Source organism: Eleutherodactylus coqui, chromosome 3 (assembly GCF_035609145.1).
Source record: "Eleutherodactylus coqui strain aEleCoq1 chromosome 3, aEleCoq1.hap1, whole genome shotgun sequence".
Taxonomy (NCBI): domain Eukaryota; kingdom Metazoa; phylum Chordata; class Amphibia; order Anura; family Eleutherodactylidae; genus Eleutherodactylus; species Eleutherodactylus coqui.
This window is the reverse complement of record NC_089839.1, coordinates 115,305,403-115,324,438: the sequence shown is the minus strand read 5'-3', so window position 1 is coordinate 115,324,438 and position 19,036 is coordinate 115,305,403. Positions and strand designations below refer to the sequence as shown.

General features: G+C 42.5%; 1 protein-coding gene across 1 annotated transcript in view; it reads left to right on the top strand.

Annotated features, from left to right (window-relative positions):
• The window catches only part of BUB1 (BUB1 mitotic checkpoint serine/threonine kinase), an 85,627-nt gene that overhangs the window by 32,381 nt on the left and 34,210 nt on the right, over positions 1 to 19,036 (top strand). Inside the window, exons 8-16 of the mRNA XM_066595985.1 lie at positions 8,161 to 8,354; positions 10,998 to 11,134; positions 12,075 to 12,442; positions 12,536 to 12,588; positions 13,648 to 13,779; positions 15,110 to 15,229; positions 15,731 to 15,836; positions 15,963 to 16,035; positions 18,220 to 18,400. Of these exons, the coding sequence (XP_066452082.1) occupies positions 8,161 to 8,354; positions 10,998 to 11,134; positions 12,075 to 12,442; positions 12,536 to 12,588; positions 13,648 to 13,779; positions 15,110 to 15,229; positions 15,731 to 15,836; positions 15,963 to 16,035; positions 18,220 to 18,400 (1,364 nt within the window). The remainder of the gene's footprint in view (positions 1 to 8,160; positions 8,355 to 10,997; positions 11,135 to 12,074; positions 12,443 to 12,535; positions 12,589 to 13,647; positions 13,780 to 15,109; positions 15,230 to 15,730; positions 15,837 to 15,962; positions 16,036 to 18,219; positions 18,401 to 19,036) is intronic.

Below are 19,036 nucleotides of genomic sequence, written 5' to 3'. Positions count from 1 at the left end.
AGAGGCTTCTCGCCAATGAACACACCTAGTATATGTTCCGAAAGGGAATCGGGAGAACACTAGAGGGCGCCATAACAAAGTAACAGCGGTACATAGTGTAAGGAGAATTTATGTGTTTATCAAAGAGAAGACGGTCCCAGATCCCGTGCAGAAGTCTGGGCCCAGGAGAAACACATCACACTAGCCTGAGCTATATCAGATGATTTCTAATTTATTCTAAGGCGTATTTGATTCTTATACTACAAATGACATCACAGCAAAAGTATATACACCTCCAAGATTAATAATACAGGATAGGCTAAAACAAAAAATGATTAACATAAGTTACACCTCCTTAAGTGTATCTATTACATACAATAAGACCGTTATGAATTCAGAGAAAAGGAATGCAAGGGAGGCAGTCTGTCCCGTTTCCTGTGTACACCATCTATAAACTTATACACATGGGTGGTCTAGCAGACTGTCTTATCTGTCTACCTCAGAAGAGATTAGAGGCCTATAGAAGGGTTTGGTTTAACGCCTTAACTACTCATACCAGTATCATGCTATATATATATATATATATATATATATATACACCTAGTCTACAATGTAATATAGAATAATTAACTGATACATTGATCTACAATTTTCTTAACATTCCCCACTTTAGATCAATACATCAACACAGTATAATAGTAAATACACATATATAATGACTCTACCACAGACCCCCTGGCTACGGCCCGAAGCTTTATTACCAGGAGGCCTGGGTTCACACTTCAATACTAAGTATGTAATTATTTCATATAAAAGTATTACATTGATGTGTATATATAAATATATGTATACATACACACATGAAGTCATTCCACCAATTGTACCCAAAATTAGGCCCGCCCCCCAAGAGAAGCTTGGCCTTTATTTATTATGAGATTGATGCTCCTTTCTTCATATATAAATGATTGTCCATCATGATATAAAATCTTACTTATCGAAGTGTCCATCAGTTATTTAGAGCGATCCTCCGGTACAATCAGGACACACTGGAATCAAAATGTCACACTTCAGAATCATCAAAGTAAAATGGCGCTTTCTTCGTAGAACTTTTAATCATCACTTGTCATACAGAGGTGGTCACCTGACCCAGTAAGGCATCTTGTTCTTCGTCATCTTGTATATTTTGGAACATAGTTTTGGTGATGGAAGTATAATAATAAGGTTTTGTAACAGTCCTCGGATACATGGAATACAGCAGCAACCGCAAAGTACTAGAATGGAGGCAAATACTGACATAGAGACTAATGTGGAGTATATGACTTGTGACCAGTGTCCGAACAAGTTTTCCAACCAGTCTGTGAATGGATCGTCTATGCCAGAGTTATCAGCTAGTTCATTTTATTATGCATTTAACCCTTCCAGTGCTCGAGTAACACTACCATCAGGTGCTGTGTTATTAGGAATGAAAGTACAACAATATCCTCCAATCATTTTACAAACTCCTCCTTTTTCTGCTAGTAACATATCAAGAGCCATTCTATGTTACCATACAATGAGTGTAAGGTATGTCCTAGTTGTTCCGCTAGGCCCTTGATTGCATCTCTTGTATAATTAACAAATCTCTGTTGGTTATAATATATATATAATCCAGTCTACATTTTTATTCACTGTTACCCACCATGCAAGAAGAGACTCAAACCCCCCTGCAGCCATCCGATTTCTCGTCCCATACTCGTCCGGTACCCCCCTTGGGACCCCGATGGGTCAGAGGAACCTTTGGGAGAGGTGTCCCTAGTTCTCCGGACACGGCTCTTGCTGTTACCCTCGGAGGTCATGAGGTATATAGGCATTATCAGTTGTACCAAGCACAATCCCGTTAGGGCCTGTACCTGGCACCTGTTCTAGGCCCGGTCACCACACAACCATCACACGTCTGCGCGTGCTCTCTGTAGCTCAGGCCATATCCCAGAGACAGCGTGCCCTTTACGATTCTCCTCTCCGCACAGCATCCCTCAGACAGTCTCCTGTAGTCTGCCTTGGTCCCATTACCAGGTAGCGCGAAGCAAGTATAACCCCAGGATCAGAGGCAACAGCAGGTATTTGGTCCCCGCTCACAGGTGGAAACAGCAAACTCAATGTATAACATGGATCACTTATCTGTGGGGGGTAGGTACAGTTAAGAAGCTTAATCACACATTTTAGGTTCATCACAGCTTGAAGACTTGTCATTAACTGTTATCTATCGTGGGGTCAAGTCTTTCTATCTCATATAATTATTATTAACATTCTCTATACACAATATTTACTGCATAACATTAAGATTCACACAACTACTACTCCAATCATCTGCAGTCGCTTGATCCTCCAACGTTAACAACCCCCCCTCAGGAATTTCTCTTATCAGGGAGAGGTGATGGAGTAAGATAAACAGAGCTTTAGCTGTGGCTGGACTCCTTCAGCTAACTGCAGCATCCTTGTGCTATCCTTCCCGTAATAGGGACACTCCGCTCTCACATTATCAACAACTTCATTATTATTATATCTTACATGACATTATCACATTGAAAACACCATTTAACAATCAAAATCACTGCAAACCAATCACAGAACTGACATGTACACAAATAACAGCAAGAATGGACGTTCCCTGTTCACACAGGTTTATACTAAACTTCATTCCTGATCATCTTCATTACAGGTCTATTCATATCAAGCAAGCAGAGCATGGCTAGAGTCAGTCACATACCCCCTCCCTCCCTCACTGAACTCTAAAGCTGAAAGGTGGGGGCGAGGGTGAAAGAAGCATTCCCATGTAACAGAGGATGTAACCATTTGTGAGCTGACCCCACCACACAGAGCAGCACTCAGGCCATTGTCATCTTCATCTAATACTACTGTAAACCTTCATTCCCTCACTGTGTGATCCCAGGACTGTCTGCATCATGTAATCATCCCTTCTGTCCTGCTGCCTACTATCCCTGATCCTTGTCAGCAACACCGTCACCCATAGCAACCTGTCACCTCACTACCATCACCCATAGCAACCTGTCCCCTCACTACCTGTCACTTATCTGAAGGAGACCTTACATATTCCTCTGCTACGACTAAATATCCCGCAGTATCATACTGACCCTATCTTATAGCATACGCTTAATAAGATAGACAACATATCATCAGCACCCAGAGGACAGTGATGGAGGCTGCTGACTTTTTCTATGCAGTTCAAAGAAGGCACTAATCACTGGTGTTGTGTACTACAAGTGCAAGCATTGGGATGCCAGGTAGAAGGTACAGCTATGGGATGTAAGGAGCCAAGATGGCGCCTGGGCGGCGGCTGAAGGTCTTACAGCAGGTACTAAAATGGCCGCAGGCCATGACTAGCACTAAGATGGCCACCAGGGACGTGGCCTGACTAGGAGTACGATCAAGCCAGGCAAGCATCTAGCCACGCCTTACCCCTTTGTGTGCAATGCCAACAAGTCCCTCATCTGACACACATCTATAATAATCTTTGTGTATAGCACCAACATATCCCGCAGCGCTTACATAGACAGGGGGATACAGAAAGACAAAAGTACAAACATTACAGAACCGCGGTTACATAGTAATCAGGCGATGCGAACAATAGGGGTGCGGGTCCTGCTCCAACCAGCTTACATACTACAGGTAATGGGGGGTACAGGAGGTAAAGGGGCTGGAGATGTGCACTGTATGGCGGGGTGGAGATGTGCACAGTATGGCGGGGTGGAGATGTGCACGGTATGGCGGGGTGGAGATGTGCACAGTATGGCGAAGTAGAGAGTGAGAGATGCTATACACATAGACAATGGTCAGACATTTAGCCGTGTGACGGCAGAATCAGTATGACTGCAGGAGTGGTTTATGATGGCTAGCAGGGATTGCAGTCAGTAGGTCAGGGAGCAGATCTACCAGTATGGCGCTCGTCACTCCTTCTATAGAAGTTACACTCAGAGCTCTCCCAGCATCCCCCATGTGTAGGACGGCGCCCCCTCCTGGTCTTATACAAAAAATTTTTTTTTTAGAGTAGTTTGTAAACCCCTAGGCTGTGAACACTGTCCATATGAGTGCTACCATCCCCCCTGTTGAGACATGACACAGGCCATGGCTCAAAACTGCTGCACCTCTGAAGAACAATTTAGGTAAGATAGCTTTTTTTTTTTTTTTTTTTTAACGGAGATGTACAGCCCATCTACAAAGAGTGTATTCAGCATCTACAAGAGATACATCCTGCAGATCTGGTCTGAGTAACACCTTATGTGCCATCTCTCCTAGACAGTTGTATGGAGGACCGTCTGAAGAAATAGGCAGTAAGGTGGATGGATGGAGCGTAGTACATCCCTAGGTTGTCAGGTGTGGCTGAGAGCAGTAGTGCCCTGCAGGGGGATGTCTAGGAGGACTAAGATATGAGTATAACTAACTGCGTGCGGTACTCAGTGTGTGGGGGGACAGCACTATAGTGGCAGAAGATTTGATTGCTTCAGCCGCTGCTACTACTGCTTGTATACAGGGGGGGGGGGGAGCGCACGGGCCACTGGATCTAGTCTGCAGAGTAGTATGCCAGCGGTCTCTGTTTCCCACCGTGTTCTTGAGTTAACAAAGGGGTCATCTATCCTTCTCCTGAGTCAGCAGTTAGCACAAAGGGCTTGCTATAGTTCAGCAGCCCCCCAGACTGATGTGCCCACCAGAGTCTGGTAAGAAGCGCTGTCAGAGATGCAGAATTTGGGATCCAGGAGCTGCAGAAGTTTGTCTGTTACGATCGTGTGGGCAGGCAAAGCACGGAACCCACATGATCATGACCAAAGGGGACACATACTGGTACTACCAGGGTCACACGGGACTCACACCGGTTTCAGGCAACTGACCCTATGCTACAAGGGAGGATGACAGTGGCCCTACCTAAGCGGGGACATTGCCCTAATAAGGGCAGCCCAGCGGTCTTCGGATCTGGGCCCTAGCTGATCCTAGGAGCCACACACCAGAACAGGATGCATTCACATGCCACATGACAGACCCAGAATACACTGCACACAAAATGCAACCACTAGTACCAGATTGGAAGCTGAATATAAATACCAGGTATTAGTTGACATGTTGTACAATATGTTGAAACTAGCAGGCCACTTCATGGCTCCTGGTTATACTGCTAGTCCCTACACTAACCAGGAGTCCAGCAGAACCGGACACCGTTCACACCGCACGCTGCAACAGGACAGGACACCGATAGCAGGACACACAGCAAGCTAACACAAAACTGACAGAATTTAAACGTACAAACGGACATGAACCTGATCACACTGCAACTCTCACCAGACAAGCATTCATGACGGCCCACCTGAGGGGCCATATAGACTGACCAGGGGATTGGCTAGCAGACAGCACCACACCCAGCCAGCTCAATCATTAACCCTGTGAGTGCTGTGCTGCTGGAAACACAATAGAACAACAAATCCCAGCAGCACACGTAACATTCTCATTCCCAAAAAGGAGATCATTTGCTCATAGTTTTGGGACCTCCAGAATTGCTTGCCTACCTTCATCTGACAGGTTATACCCCAAATATTTAACCGTTTGCTGACCGTATTGGAGTTTCTACATGTTTACTTTATGGCCTTGCTCATAAATAAACCTCAAGAGTACGACTGTGTCCCCCCACAATTCTCTCCACTGTCTGCTGCTGACTACCAACATGCAGTAGTCGCTGACTACCTCTAAGAGGCTGGAACTGGGCTAAGTGTACTGACATAGCCTGGGAGACAATTGTTGGAGATTCACAGCAGCCCTGAGGTACTCTGGTGAAGGTATACCTAATTCTATCATAATATCTCATCACAACACATTTACTGGACATATTCAAGACTACATAATCTGACATTCACAGGCTTATTTGTCTCTAGGTCTGTTATAACTGGTTCAGAGAGGGATTCCCTGTGGGTCCGGCCATTAACCCCTCTTACCAGGATATGACTATTACTACATTTAACATTGGCTACATATTGGGATGTATTAATATCCTGGTCGCTCCTGAGCCCACCAGGAAAGTAATCATCCGCCCATTCACCTGGAGATCTATCTCAGGCAGTGGAGATTGCCATGAGATCCTCCAAGTGTTGTACATCGACCCCTCCTAGTCATTTTTCCCCAAAGTCGCTGAGAACATTGTTTCTCAGGGCACTCTCGGGCAAAATCACTAGACTTCCATTATTCAAACACACATTTAAATCCCCGAGCTGCATCCTTCCTCTGCTTCTTCCTCTGTCTCTACTTTCACATCCTCTCGCTGTCCAATGACCTCTCTGACTTACTTGAACCATCATATCACATTCTTCTCCCCATATAAAAAACCTCACTTTCTCACCCTTTTCCTTGTAACACTTTTCTGCATGTTTTGCATATTGCAAAACATCCTGCAACGATCCCATCCTCAGGGTAACTATGTATCTCATTATATAACCTCCTATTTCCTTCTTTACTGCACTTACTAACGTGTTCCTTAATGGCTGATTATATGCAGCATTAGGATCATCTCTCATGCCCCCTGATTATACTATGGAAGGGGTCTACCATCTCCTCCCCTCCCATTCTAATTTCCTTCTACAGAACTCCAATCTGGCCATAGAATTATTCTATCTGCTCTCTCTATTTTTCATTCAATTGGAACTCCCCATTAACCCTTTGAATTGTTCATCAAACTGTCGGGCGTCTCTTTTTATATGGGCGTGACAGTTTGGGGCTTCTTTTAACCAGACTTCAGCAGCGGATAATCCGTATTTCTGCTGATCTTTTAGCTGATTTTGTCCGTATTTTATCACATAATTCTTTACAACTAGGACTTTTAATTTATTTATTTATTCCACTCATCTCAATCACTCACACATTCGCTTCATGCAATATAAGACAGCAATACAAATAGTACATTATATTAGTAGGCGGCCGCCCTCTTCATATTCTTAGTTACTCTATAACACAATATCAAAGAGAAAGTAATAGAAAGATAAGAAGTAAAGTTCCTGGACACCCCTGTGTCCCATGACGTCATCTAACCACTTTTTACGTGTCGCACGGAGTTAATTCTTTCCTGTAGCCTTCTCACAATGGCTATGGTCTCACATAGACTACTGCTATTGCCCCTTTGGCAACCCATTCGTCTATACTTCTCATTTACCTTACACATTTCACATAGACTACTGCTATTGTCCCTTGACAACCTATTCGTCTATACTTGCCTCTCATTTACAATACACATTGTAAATTCTACTAACACTAAAGTATACAGAAGAAGAAGAAGAGAGAAGAGAAGTTTAACCATTGTTATACTTACTACACGTTATCTGGGAGGCTTCCAAATTCTCCGGCTAGTTCGGAAAAACGTCACTGTTTCAGACAGGATGCCCGACTGGCCTCTAATTACGTCTAAGCAAGACGGAGGTCTTTTAATGATCGGAGAGTACTTCAGACTCACCTTTTCACAGCCAGGCTTTCCTCTCCCTCTGCAGTGAGTGATTCCGGCTCGAAGGACCAAAAATGTAAGGAGAATTTATGTGTTTATCAAAGAGAAGACGGTCCCAGATCCCGTGCAGAAGTCTGGGCCCAGGAGAAACACATCACACTAGCCTGAGCTATATCAGATGATTTCTAATTTATTCTAAGGCGTATTTGATTCTTATACTACAAATGACATCACAGCAAAAGTATATACACCTCCAAGATTAATAATACAGGATAGGCTAAAACAAAAAATGATTAACATAAGTTACACCTCCTTAAGTGTATCTATTACATACAATAAGACCGTTATGAATTCAGAGAAAAGGAATGCAAGGGAGGCAGTCTGTCCCGTTTCCTGTGTACACCATCTATAAACTTATACACATGGGTGGTCTAGCAGACTGTCTTATCTGTCTACCTCAGAAGAGATTAGAGGCCTATAGAAGGGTTTGGTTTAACTCCTTAACTACTCATACCAGTATCATGCTATAATATATATATATATATATACCTAGTCTACAATGTAATATAGAATAATTAACTGATACATTGATCTACAATTTTCTTAACACATAGACATAGGATTAAATGTATATTTTGTGTGATCTGAGTGAATATATATTTATAGGCCAAACGCTTCAAAGGAATAACTATGATGGTTTATTTTTTTGCTAGGAACAAATATGTAACCATTTCCAAATCAGCTGTGATACCTAAGCCTACTGCATCTTCGTATACAGAAATGAAGCAAGTGCCCATGTATTGTAAGGACAAGCTTGTCTGTGGGGACTCCGAGATGTCACTTGAAGAATTTAGAGCAATCCTCTACAAAAAGAAATCTGAGCAGCGGAGGAAGATGCAACAGTGGGGTAATCTTCTTAGGTCCCTTTTCATGTGTGTCTAAAGTTGAAGATATATTATCTTTTTGGAAATATTTAGCAGTCGCACTAGTTGGATCATTCATTTACGCACATCTTGGATAAATGTGCATAAAGAAAAATTACGTTAACTTTAAACGAATGTTTAAAATACGAAATACTGCAGTCCCAAATATTACAGTAACTGAAAGGTATATGATAAATTACACATGTCAAGGAAATACGTGGAAGAATGACTTGAAGAAACTTTTAGAGACTGTTTCTTGGGTTTTTGCATAGAAAAGTCGAGGCAATGCTTGGATCATTATGAAGGGTAGAAAATGTGAAATGAAAACACAGGTAGAAAAGTAAAACTTAGTTCTATTTCATAGCTACACCCTCATGTACCCTTTTAGGTAAAGCCAAAGATTGGTGACCAGTCTTTAGCAAATGAAGTCAGGCTTTCAGGAGCACACTAAAACCTAAGACTGGGTCCACCCGGGGCTGATTTCCAGCAGTGTGTCCGCAACGGGCATTCTGCTGCAGATCAGCCGCGGGAAAGCCTGCCTCCAAATCTACCCTATTTGGTGTGAGTTTTGAATCTGGTTTTATCTAGCTTTTCTGTGTGGAATTCACCCCCTTATTGAGAAGAGGTGAGTTCCGCAGCAGAGATGATGATAAAATTGACATGCTGCAGAATTGAATTCCGCACTGCAGGTCAATTTCCGCAGCTTGAGGACGAGATTATTAAAATTTTGTTCACTTTGCTGCTACTGTAAATGCTGCAGAATTTCCATGCGAAGGGTCCACGTTGAAATTCCGCAGCAATTCCACCCTTTGTAAACAGCACCTAAGGCTTTTTCTATTTGTGCCAATTTTGCAACATGTTTTTCCTTATCTTTACTTAATTGACACATCTGTCTCCTATAGTAAAATGAAATGCATGATTATAAATGCTACTGCCGGGTTTCCCCCAAAATAAGACACTGTCTTATATTATTTTTTGTCCCAAAAAGGGCACAGTGTCTTATTTTCGGGACGAGGGGACCTTATACTAGCCTGGTCCACGGCGTCCCTATGGTCTCCGCCGGCGCTGCGGCAAGTGTCCTCCCCATCTGCCTGCTCAGCTTCTTTCTGGCGACGGGGCTTTGAATACCCCGCCTCTAGCAAAGCGCTGTGATTGGCTAATTACAGCGCCAGCAGCCAATCACAGCCGGTGCTCGATGTCATCCACTGAATGGCTCTGATTGGCTCATCAAGTGCCAGCTGTGATTGGCAGATGGCGCTGACATTAGCTAGGAGGCGACACTAAGCATAAAAGTGTTAAGTCCTCCCAGTAGCTATACCCCTCCTGCAAGCAACATGCTAGCTCAGTTTTTAGCTTAGTGTCGTAGGAGGCAGAGTGTCTCCCCTACAGAGACTATTTTTTTTTCATGTTTTATTTTTTACTTTAACTTTTTCTCTGGAAGACCAGTGAATAACAGGGAGGCAGGACTCTCCCTGTTAACCCGCTGAGGAGGGAGAACAAAATCGAGCTAACCTTCTGTTGTCTGCCCGGTCCCTCAGAAGACAATGATGCACATTCAGGCCTTAATCTGGATGTGAACTGCCAGCCATAGAGCTCCCCTTTCTTGTCCGGCATCCCCTCCCTTCGTAAAGGCAGGCGATGGTGGGGAGAAGCTCTGCTGGAGCCAAGAGGTAAGTATGTGGATTTATTTTGTTAGTCCGCCGCCGTGCGGACCGTAACGAGGTGTCCCCATGTGTTTGTACGTTTGTGGCTTGTATCAGCGCCGCTTGCGGCTGGTAGTGTGCCGCCTGCGGGTTTCTGTTGTGCCGCCTGCGGGTTTGTGTTGTGCCACCTGCGGGTGTGTGTTGTGTCACCTTCGGCTGGTAGTGTGCCTCCAGCGGTTTTTGTGTTGTGCCGCCAGCATTTTTTGTGTTGTGCCGCCAGCAGTTTGTATGCCGTCCACGACTTATGTTGTTGCCGCCCCTGGCTGATGTTTGCCACCACACGGCTCAGGTGTTGTGGCGGGCGGCAGGGGCGATGTCTCACCACGCTACTTTCATTCTGTGCAACCACGCACCCTGTCCAGCGCCACCGGTCGGCTTAACGCCGCAGCATCATAGCCTGGTGCCGCACCACGTGTCATCGTGCGGACATTTGATTTTGCCACCGTGCGGTCACTCTGCAGGCTGCTTGTCTTTTCATGCCGCACAGTCTTTTTGTGCCTTGGCTGCGGGTGGGTCAGCTGCCGCATGGCCTTTTAAAAATGGCGCGCCTTTTAAATTAGGCGCCACGCGCCTACGTGACTGTATCGGCACCTTTCCACCATCTGACCACCGATAATCATTTAATTTATTCAAAGGGGCTCTGAAGTAAGGCTTGCAAGAAGTTATAATCTGGTGATCTTCCCTAAGGTCCCATTCAGGTCCTGGTTCTCTATCCGGCACCTCCATATTGTGCACTTAGATATTTTCTTCTTAAAATACTAGATCTAAAATTCCAGGTCCTTTTATTAAAACCATAACCGATCGGCATATGTGTTGGTTGGACATAATTGTAAATTAGAAGTGCGTTTTGTGTTTCCTCAGCATATGTAAGCTGGGGAGTAGTCTTTTGCAGTTTTAATGGAAGTTTTATGTATTGATCATCAGAGGAAGAAGAGAAGAAATACGAGAAAGAGGAAGAGGCTCTCCGTGAACATATGTTAAAACAGAGGATGGAACAACTAAGCAGCTTACTAAATGTACAAGTATCCGCAAGTAAAACCTCCCCAGAACTGAATAAAACTGTGAGTATAGTTGGTATTTACTATTGTAAGTCTATATATTGCCAGCTCTGCTTGCCTTTTCTAATCTGAATCGGTTCATTTTCTTTTTTGCCATGAATTTCACATTTTTAAATGAAGCGTGTTATCTGCTCTAGACAATCCATTTTTTTGTTAGAAGGTCCTCCCAATGATAAGCTGTGGGGTGTATCACATATGCCTTTTAATTATCGGTATTACCCTATAGAAAAACTTGTCAAGAAGTGTTCATATTTCTTTGCAGCACCACTATGCCGGTGGTAGGTAGAGGAGATAAAATGGAAACGGTTTATCATAAATGTGTTATGTTGAGCTGTTCACATACTTTTGGCTATTGTAAAACTTTTTCGAAACTTATAGCAGAAATTTCTATAGGTGGATACTAAGTATCTCCTTCGGGGAGGAAACCTTTTCCTCCCTTCCTAGCTGTGTCCTTTGTGGATGCTCATGTATGCCAGGTTTATTAGTTGACAGGTAATTCCTTTCCAAAATCCTCTGTCACACTTTCATTTGTATAGTGTTTAACTAGCCAAGTTAAAAACTGCAAGTGTATAAAATGTTTTTCCATGTTTCCCTAGTATAAATAGAAAGTGACTAAAAATGTCTTTTTTTTTTTTCCAATCAATTTTTTTTGTTTCCTCACCATTTACACCATAGTCAAAGAATAGGTGAGAAATGTATCTCTCACCGATGTTGTGTCTCTCATTTGCCGCATATCCTGTAGATTGAAGATAAATAGATATAGTGAGCGTACAAACATTTAATGGGGCTTTTTCATGTCTGAAACAGTGAAGCATAATTTCATGTTTCATCAGATTACCATATTTGATGTGAAGGTAAAGATACTTTGTGGGGGGGGGGGGGGTTTACAGGTTTTTTTTGTGTGTGTATTTTCATAACATGCACTATTTTATTTTAACTGAAGATGCAGCCTGTTCCTGCGTGTAACACGGCGCCATTGGGATTAGAGGCACCAATTCTTCCAGTGCAGACTATGTCAAGCTTGTATCAAGTACCCGTGGCTGCAACTTCCAATGAGTCAGTGCCTCCTCCCTTGCCGCAAACCTCACCATGTCTTGGAATTGCCTTGAATAATGGTCAGACCAATGGTGCTCCGGTTGGGCATCAGCTATCAATGCTTTCTGCCACAGTGCAGCATGTCAACTCCATAATAGAAAGACGCGATCCAGTACCTCAACAGACTGAACATGTAGCATTGGCTGACAGGTTTATCAAGCCAGCTGCCCTTCTAGAGAGGTCCGCATCCACCATTCCTGATGCACCAAAAGCTTTGTAAGTTCAGCTGTGTATGAAATTAATACTAGTGGCGTACTGTTGTCATATTGTTTAGCAAATTGATGGGGTTTTTTCCCTCTTATTACACAGGTGTTCCAATTCTAGTGCCCTAGTGGTGAAATTACAACCTGGGGTAAGAGAAGGTAAGTTTCATATCTATTGACAATGTAAGTGAATTTAAGTGTAGTATGTAAATGCAGGGTTCATACATGTCATGGAAAACCTGGAATTTGATGAAGATCATGAAATACCTGGAAATGTCATGGAATTTTCAGATTTGTCATGGATTTTTTTCGGAGTCTTGCTAAGAGTCGAATCGGTGCTTTTTCACCCGTATCACTGAGAGATTACTTTTTCTTGTATTTAAGTTAATTGACGGCGGTTCATACGCTAAAGATAGGAGGATGGTTGGGCGATGGACAGGGTCAAAGAAGCTGGTTTGTCAAAATATTCCAAGTTGTTTTCTATCTGAGAGTAAAGTCTGTTTAAAGCTAAAACAAAACAACTTTTGACAAACTCTCTTAATTTAATTTTGTTGTGGTGGTTTAAGGCCCATTTAGACTGGACGAACGTAGGGCAAACTATGCCTGACACTCGTCCGTGCACATGCTAGCTCTCGTGCTGCTGCATGGGAGCTAGTATCGCTCACTGCAGGGCGGCTGGAGGAGATTTCCCTTTCTTGCGCTCCCCCGCCCCTCTCCATTGACCTAACATAGCGGCCGTTCAGTACTGAACGGCTGCGATTTACACTGATCAGCGTTCAGCTCATCGTCCATCATTTATGCAGCATAAATGATGGACGATGAGCCCAACGATCAGCATTCAGTATTGAACGGCCGCTATGTTAAGTCAATGGAGAGGGGCCGGGGAGAGCGAGGAGTGAAATCTTCTGCAGCTCTGTAAATAGCTTGATTTAGCAGTGCTTGTCTCGTATTTTTGTATATAAAACAATTAAGAATAAATAAGCCTTTTTCATAAATTTGGAGTTCTGCAAGTGTCATTGAAAATCAAGATTTTGTCATGGTAAAGTCATGGAAAATTTTTTTAAAAACCTGTTTGAATCCTGAATTGACTATCCCAAAATAAACCTTGTTTAACCTGTTTACTTGTACAATAAAATGTTAGTGTATTGCTGTTCTTGATTACTTACGTTTTACCTTTATCTGGTATTTTGCATAATCAACTCTGTATTTAATTTGTAGCTACTGTAATAGGAAACTCATCGGGTTTAGCAAATACATCCCATGTCACTCCTAATACATCGGTAGGATTTGTGCAAGCAACTCCATCCAAAGTCCTTCCATCACCCACAGTCAATACGCAGGAAGCACTGGGTAAGGAAGTGTTGATAAGATAAGCTAGATGCAGTTGACAAAGGACCCTTTTCCTCAGGCCAATCTAGACATTTAAACTTCATGACAATCCCGATTGTCAAATCTTTACACAGGCTGATTCACTGTATTGCTGGATGAATAATTTTTCATGCAATCACACGTCTATCTCTCCATAGAGAATCATTAGTATTGGGCGCACTTTTGTACATCACGCAAAGATGCATAATTCAACAAATGAGCATCTGTCCGTTCATTGATTGAGTGGGTGCAGCTTGGCATGCCCCGATGATTGGGCAAAAGAGCTTTATAATGAACATCAATGCCTGATTGTCAGCCTGTGTGAAAGTACATTGAAGTGGTTATACAATATTTGACTTTTCACCTTTCAATAGGATAGGTGATTAAAGTCTGCTCACCGCTGAAACCCTACCGATCCCAAGAACAGAGGTCCCCTTTTATAGTCCTTCTCTTCCCGGTGGGCTGGCTGAACCCATTACTCAGTGAAGAAGGAATTGAATGGAGTAGGAGTTGCATCTACACGTTGCAGCGCCATTCAGTTTTAAAGGGACTGCTGGAGATAGCAGAGTGCTTGTACTCTATTTCTGTAGTACCATAGAAATGAATGAAGTGGTGCCACCCACGTGCGACCGCTGCTCTCTTCAGTCTGACGTCACTGTGGTTTGATATTGCAAGCCTGCTGTGACGATAAAAGGGGAACACAGGACCCCCGTTCTCAGGATCAGTGGGAGGGTCACAGAGTTGAGACCCCTACCGATTGGACTTTTATCACCTATGCTATTGATAGATGAAGTTTATTGTGGTACAAACCCTTTAACTCTTTCAAACTGACTGCTATTTAAAATCGGTGATCTTGCTAAAGCCTAGTCTATTATCTTTTACTGTAATTCCCCACAGTCCTCTACCTGCTCCCTCTATTTCTTTATAAACAGCCAAATAACCACAATCTGTAGTCTGTAATCGCAATAATTTGCTAGAGACTACTGTTTACTGCAAGGTGAAAGCTGTTTGCCAAGTTGAAGGCCATCTGCAAGAAATGTACCAGCAGATGGGTCAGTAGATATTAGAGGTGGGTTATATCAACTGATTGCTGTTTGGAAAAAAAATACTAATTGCCATTAAACTAGCTTAAAACTTTTTTTTTTCTTTTTTATTTGGGTGCCTGAACAAAGAATTATACAATCACAAGCAAGTATCACTATATATAATCGGATAGAAAGACTGCGACATACATCATTCAGCTACTGTACTTGTATAATTCTGTATACAGCAGTTTATAAGCAAAAACTAACCTTAACATTTTTGTCTGCAGGCTTCATAATGGATTTTTTCCAGACTTCTACTTTACCTGACGATGAAGAGGATGATGACGATACATTTCAAGCTACTCATCCAAACAAGCCAGATATTGAGGCCTTGTGCCTAAATGACAGTACGTTTTAGAACAGCTATAAAGACATTTAAAGAGTTGTCTATGGAATTATCTCTGACATATCAATAGGAAACCTACGTAGTCTTGCAATGCTGGTCCTCACATCAAGGCAACCTGGGTGGAATGAAGAGGTTGTATTGTCAGTACAGTGCCCAAAGAGTGGTGTTTTTCACCACTAGCCCGTCATTACATAATTAACTACAGAAGAATAGAGGTGGACAATGCCAGAGCCATTTGTACTTTGTATGAGACATAGCAGACTTTCTATTTCATCTCTAATAATTTCATAAGGGTCGGTGATCTGGGGATTATTCCAATTGCCAGATTGGAGTAGAGAAGAAGGTTTTTTTTGCCTTCCTTTGGATCAACATTGGGGGTAATGGGTTGAACTGGTTGGATATGTGTCTTTATTTAGCCCAATATGCTATGTTACTATGTCTCTAATTTACTTAATCCATTTCTTATTTCTGCTAACCTACCATAATTTAATGCTCTTTATAGGCAATACAAACCCAGGTGGAGGTGGTTTCCTTGGTTTGCACAATGTGGCTCCATCAATGCCGCCTGCCTTTTGCATCTTTGAAGATGACACAGCTAAAGTGAACGGGTCAGTGTCTACAGTGTGGTGGGATCACAAGAATGATTGGTTTGGTGCATTGTAATGGGAGTATTGGAAACATATTTAATTTATCCATCCTGGTAGAGCTAATAACCCTTTTCATTCTTTTTCCAGGGGTACTGAATTGAAACCAGTAGAATTGAGAAGTTTTGGAGAGCGTCCTGTGCACAAGCCTGCTCTTAAAAATGTAATGTACTGGTCTTTTTGCTTATAGATGTTGCTCTGATTATGCATCTTTGCACATTAATGGAAATGTTTTGTACCTCCTAATAGCAATCTGCCTGATTTAAAGGAGTATTCCCAACATATAAAGTAGGGCATATATACTGTATCGCTAGGTTATGCCAGCGCTTTATGATTAAGGAGTCCAACCTCTGGAATCTCAACAATCCTGAGAATGAAGGAGCCGTAGCACTGGTTTACCACAGTGATCTAAGTTTTCCCTGCGCAGCAGGTGGACAAGCTGTCGATCTGCAGGGAAAATCGGTGAAGGGGAGGCAGCACAAAATCAGTACTGCGGCCTCTTTGATCTCGGGATGAGTGAGGTTCCTAGAGGCTAGAGCTCCTTTTTGATCCTAAAGCGATTTCATGTCGCGAAAATATGCCTTTCCTTTGTATGAAGGAAATATCCCTTTTAATAGTTGTTACACCTTAGCATAACACAACTGTGATTAAGTGTTTTACACAACACCTGGTTTAATTTGCAGTAGCACCTGCTTACAGGTTTCAGGACCGCAAATCAGAAAGAGAGAGGCTGTTTGGGCCGATGGTAGATGCCATTAGTCCTCCTCGTGCCTGCATTTGAAATGGAAGGGAAAATTTAGTCAGATTTGTTTTGTTTTTATTTGATGTGGGATTAAGGAGTCAAAAATTAATAATTTTCTTTTTTTTATCAATCATCGGACTATTTTTTCCAAGGACAATAGGGCAGCTAAATCTGTTTTGGAATGTGACAGCTCTACTGAGCACTGCAAATCTCAGCTTCTTGGGCTGCTATAAGCATTACTTAATGGAAAGTGCAGTTAACTGCAGTCTCACTTCAGTTTTCCAATTTTGATTGGCTCTGAGCCATTCTAGTCTACAATCTGTCAATTTAAGTCAGCAGTTTGGCTGATTTCACACGCTGCAGTCCTCTGGACCAGACTATTGTAGTGAGTAGTTGACCTTAGTAATGTGACGAAGATAAAAAATGGTGGTCGGTAAAAATGGTTGCAGATGTGTAAGGTTCCCAAAATTAAGTGATCATTTTTCTCCTTACTATAGGAGGAAAAATTATAAAATTACCTGAGAGCCTCACCTTCCAGTGCAGCCACACATTTTATAATACATTGTAGATAAAATACATGCCCTTTCATAATGACTCTGTTCTGCCCAAACCCACAAAAATAAATCTTTGTTTTCAGTTTCTGCACTTGCTTCTTTTCCGTATTCTTAATCTTAACAAACAAAAATTGCACATTACTGCTTTACCACCATATACAAATGCCCATAGATGCTCAGGTAAGGGATAGACTTAGAAACCTGTTAGGCTGGGCTCACACGGGCATATTTGAATTGTAGATTCCTCGATCGGTGTCCGGGCGGAACAATATGCGGGCATTGAAAGGCATGAATGTTTGCTTGTTCGCTCACACTTGTGAGTAGGAATTGCGGATTCCGCTAGCAGAGGAAAAATCGCAGCATACTCTATTTTAACGTGGACTCCACGTGGACAGCCTCTGTTTAAGTCAATAGATGCAAGTGTTCCATCGCCCATATGCAATTAACATTCTGTATGAGCAGCGGAAACACTTGCTACTTCATAGGAAAATAGAAGAGAGATGGGCATATGTCTATATCCGTGCGGAAAAACGCTTGCATCCGTGACCATTTGCAATTACTTTCTGCGAATGATCACAGGACTTCCACTGCTTAAATCAACATGCAGAATCCGACTCGTTCATGGGAGCTCGGCCTAATGGAGATTTCTTTTCTACACTGTAATGGAGGCATCAGTTAACAAGTAGCATGCACTTGTTCGACATATTTTTATACGCAGAGAATTAGAGGATTATTTTATGTGGTAAATTTAATTGATTAACTAGGTTAACGAACAAGTGGAAAGAATTGAGGAAAGTTTTCAGTTTCCCTGATAGAACGAAGACTAAATAAAAATATAGTTGTTAAATTTCTATCTTATGAGAGAGGCCTGAATGTTCAGCCAAAAAAGTAAAGCAAAATGTTGGTAGACTCTGAAATATAAATATTCAACTTTAGAATGTATTAATCCAAATTCATTAATGACCCTTGGTCCTTTAAAGGGTTAGGCTCCAGACACACAGGCATTGTGTTTTAATCTTTTTTTTTTTTTTTTTTCTCGCCCCCTCTATAGGAGGAGGTTAGGACCACAGAGTCACTGGTAGATGACTGTACCATATGGCATTCACGTTGCAACAAAACATTGGCCCCTAGTCCAAACAGCACAGGGGACTTTGCACTTGCAGCTCGACTTGCATCAACTCCTGCTAGTGTCAAGCCATCTGAGCAAACTTGCAAGATCCTGGAAGACAAAGGTAGAATTAACAGGACTGTCATACATGTTGTGCTGCTATCCTATTTATTGATATCTTGCAATATACTAGTATACCTTCTTGTAATGATGGACTTTAGAGCTGGGCTTCTCATTCTTTCTTCTGAACCCAGCAGACCATTAAAATGAACAGAAAAAGGAATCTGTTATGTTGCTATTGCAGCTTTGTCCCATTCGCTTATATAGAACAACACTGCAATATCTTGTACTGCTGTTATAAAAGATATGGAATTTGCAAGTACGAACCAGTATGACACTCATGTAAACATTGAAGAGGCTGCAGCCGTGACCCACTCAAAGGGGCGTGCGGACAGTCAGGCCCCCACTAATCTTTAATATTGATGGCCTACCCCAAGGATAATTCACGAATTTTAAGATGCTAGAATGATCCCTTCAAACTTTTGATGATGACAGTTGCCCAAGGTATGTGACACGGGGACCCAACTACATGATTGATTTCGATCCTGCACTTGTTGCAAGATGGAGCATAAGTCACACCCAGGCACTGTCTTACACAAACCAAAATACCTAGCTGCTACCACTGACTGTTCTAGTGCAAGGTAGGTCAGTCACCTAGGTTCTGCTCACTGACTAGCTATGGACCCTTGTGCCACAGTTG